Raw genomic sequence first — 3,840 nt, 5'->3', positions numbered from 1 at the left:
TAGAACATAATAGGTAGAATATGATTGGTTGCTATTGGCAACATCTTCACTTCTAAATAACTGCACTTCAGTAAATATACCCCTAAGGCTCAAACTGTGTGTGTGAGAGTCTAGTGGTATCCACTTTAGCTATGTGTGAATCTGACATTTCTCACATTGTCCTCTTACAGAAGCCTCTTTCTTCTCCATCCACCATTTCTGCACCATCTGCACATGTGGGAGGCAGTGCAAGTAAAGATGGTGAGGAGGACATAAAATAAATTGAAGATGCTTGTGTGGAAGTGGAACAGGATGAGGGGGGCTAATTGTGTACTAATACTATATGACACAGAAGATGAGGTTGTTGTTTGTATAAGTCAGCCACCAGTGGCTGCAGTTCTTGCCCATCATAAAAATAAAGTGATTATGATGCCTGGGTATAAGAACAGAAAAGCCACCGCTTGCAAGTAGAGGTGGGGATGTTAGCAATCTAGGCACCTCCTCCATGCTATGTCATTTGTAGTAAATTCATGAAATTTATTTTTATAAGATTATAATGTAGTTAACCCCTCAACATCAACTTCCTCATTAGTGACTAGAGGTAGTTTTTCCTAGAAAATTGGTTTGTGGGACCAAAACAAACCAAGAACTTCAGCCACAAAAGTGGCAGTCCCTGTCGCCGAAATGCTTGTTTTGTTAAACGGTAGATTCTTTTTAATATCCAACACAATAGTGGATTGGAGGGCCCAAGGACAATCCCATCTTGCACCACTTTTCCTTTCATAATGGCTGGGGACAGTCGTTACTAATTTGCAAAACATCTTTACACAGAAATAATTGCAGTGTGTTTGTGTCGCTGTCTTGTTGCTTCACTTAGTCTGCCAGCCTTTGGCCAAAATTGGTAAATAATATTGTGAGCTTTGAGGTGGTCAGAATTGACTGTAAATGCATGTTATTGAGGATAAAAATAGTGTAGGAAGAAAAAAGACCCAAATTATGTTGTTTTTGTTGTTTTTATAATTTTTTTGGGGGAAAATACAGATCCAAAACCAAAACACGTGAGGGCACTTTTGACAAAACCAAAACACAAGACTTAACTTTATACTAACACATTTCACTAATATCCCTTGTTAAGCTTGTTTGTATTTTGGTGGTCATTCCGAGTTGTTCGCTCGGTAATTTTCTTCGCATCGCAGCGATTTTCCGCTTATTGTGCATGCGCAATGATCGCACTGCGACTGCGCCAAGTAAATTTGCTATGCAGTTAGGTATTTTACTCACGGCATTACGAGGTTTTTTCTTCGTTCTGGTGATCGTAATGTGATTGACAGGAAGTGGGTGTTTCTGGGCGGAAACTGGCCGTTTTATGGGAGTGTGTGAAAAAACGCTGCCGTTTCTGGGAAAAACGCGGGAGTGGCTGGAGAAACGGAGGAGTGTCTGGGCGAACGCTGGGTGTGTTTGTGACGTCAAACCAGGAACGACAAGCACTGAACTGATCGCAGTGTAGGAGTAAGTCTCGAGCTACTCAGAAACTGCACAGAGAGGTCTTTTCGCAATATTGCGAATCTTTCGTTCACAATTTTGATAAGCTAAGATTCACTCCCAGTAGGCGGCGGCTTAGCGTGTGCAAAGCTGCTAAAAGCAGCTTGCATTAAACAACTCGGAATCACCCCATTTGTTCTGTAAATGCAAATCTAAAGCACTTTGAGTCCTTGAGTCCTATCGGACATATAAATATTATTATTATTATTATTATTACCAAGAGAGCATAATCCAGATTCTTTGTTTTATTTCCTTTGTCCTAACACCATATATTAGTGGGTTCATCATGGGAGGGACAATGACATAGAGATTGGCCACCAGTATATGGATGTATGGTGGGATGTTACTGTGGGAGATCCTGTGTACGATGAATGAGAAGAAGGCTGGAACGTAGAGCAAGGTTATCACACAGATGTGGGACACGCAGGTACTGAACGTCTTATGGCGAGCGTGCACAGAGGAGAGTCTGAATACGGCCCGTACAATGGAATAATAGGACATCCCAATAAGCACTAGGTCTACGACAGAGGTAAGAATGATATTAGCCAAGCCATACACAACATTGGCCAGTATGTCTGCCGTAGCCAGCCGGGCCATCCCCATATGTTCGCAGTATGTGTGCTCTATGACATTGCTCTGCTGGTATGGCAGCCTCCAGAGGAGTAAAATGATTGGGGTCATAAAAATGAGGCTCCTAGCCACAGAAATAGATGTGACTGCTCTTATAAAAGGTGCAGTGAGCGTTGTGACGTATGTCAGAGGGAAGCAGATGGCGATGTATCTGTCGTACGCCATGGAGAGCAGGATCCCTGACTCGGTCATACAGATAAAGTGAATGAAGAATATCTGTGTGAGACACCCATCAAAGGAGATTGCATGTGCATTGAACCAGAAAATGCAGAGGGTCTTTGGCGCAGAAGAAGAGCTCAGGATGACGTCACAGGCTGCCAGCATGGAGAGGAAAACATACATGGGCTGGTGCAGGCTGCTAGTTCCGGCAATGACATAGAACAAGATAACGTTTCCCATGAGAGCCAGGATGTACATGATGCAGATTAGAATGGAGAGCAGCAGATAATAGCTCTCCAGACCTGGGATTCCCATCAGCAGGAAGTAATCCGGGTGCATCTTGGTGGCATTTGATGTCCTGCAGGAAACATTGTGGCTGGAACTGGAATTATAATCAGAAGAGGTCAGGGACAGCAGAATAGCTCTATGCTTCATGCTTATGCTGCATAACATTTGTTAGATAATACATCTATATAATAAGCAAGAAAGTGTGTTTGTCTGTCCTTTCTGCATGGCAAGAGTTTTGTACCTATTTCGTCCAAATTTGGCTTGGTGGTGTAGTTTGACCAGGATAAGGTTTTTGCCTAGGTTTTAACTTCGTCAGGGCCACACACTGTCACACTCTCATACATAGTATGTACATACTTTCACACTCTCATACAGATGTAGCCATGCTCATCCTTGCTGTAGTTTCCCCATACTTGCATCTTAGTCATGGCATAAACATTGCACATGTTGGCATTGTAAGGCATGGTAAGGCGTACCAAGGCACAAGAGGATCCACAGCATGCAATACACAGCATCAACACAGGGTGGCGATTGATTCACTAATGAAAACAACAGTCCAGAAAACAATAGTAGCGCATGGATATGGCACCACAGAATACTTCTGCAAGTGGGCCAGTCACTTACAGTAATGTAAAGCTTTACAGTGTAAATAAAGTAAATTTCTTTATGCACAGTAATACAGGTTACACGTGCAGTTTTGACAGTTATGCTGTATGTAGCTGCAGAGATGCAGTGAAATCATCACTTTGTGTCAGGGCAGAAAGGGAACTTTTTGCATTGAGCTGACTGCATCTTTTATCCAAAAAAAAGAAAAAAATCCCTGCAAACATTGACATTACTAAGGACGGTTATTTGGCATCCAGGAACTTAGAGAGGAGCTTTTATCTCTCTTCTTTATACATAGAAAGATTAAACTTGCCGCTGTACGTTACAAGCTGTTCGTGCTAATTAGTACACTAATAGAATATACTGTACAGAGATACTAAGGACGGTTATTTGGCATCCAGGAACTTAGGGAGGAGCTTTTATCTCTCTTCATTATACATAGAAAGATTAAACTTGCCGCTGTACGTTACAAGCTGTTCGTGCTAATTAGTACACTAATAGAATATACTGTACAGAGATACTAAGGACGGTGATTTGGCATCCAGGAACTTAGGGAGAAGCTTTTATCGCTCTCCATTATACATAGAATGATTAATATTGCCACTGTACGTTACAAGCTGTTCGTGCTAATAAGTA

At 42.0% G+C, this 3,840-nt stretch overlaps 1 protein-coding gene across 1 annotated transcript; it reads right to left on the bottom strand.

Moving 5' to 3' along the window:
• Window positions 1-1,734: 1,734 nt before the first annotated feature.
• On the bottom strand, window positions 1,735-2,661 carry LOC134988919 (olfactory receptor 52B2-like). Its single transcript, XM_063950579.1, has one exon. The coding sequence runs from the start codon at window positions 2,647-2,649 to the stop codon at window positions 1,735-1,737; it is 915 nt and encodes a 304-aa protein (XP_063806649.1). The 5' UTR covers window positions 2,650-2,661.
• Between the last annotated feature and the right edge of the window lie 1,179 nt (window positions 2,662-3,840).

This window comes from Pseudophryne corroboree, chromosome 2, assembly GCF_028390025.1.
Source record: "Pseudophryne corroboree isolate aPseCor3 chromosome 2, aPseCor3.hap2, whole genome shotgun sequence".
Lineage (NCBI taxonomy): Eukaryota > Metazoa > Chordata > Amphibia > Anura > Myobatrachidae > Pseudophryne > Pseudophryne corroboree.
The sequence above is the reverse complement of the archived record's forward strand: the minus strand, read 5'-3'. Positions and strand labels throughout refer to the sequence as shown.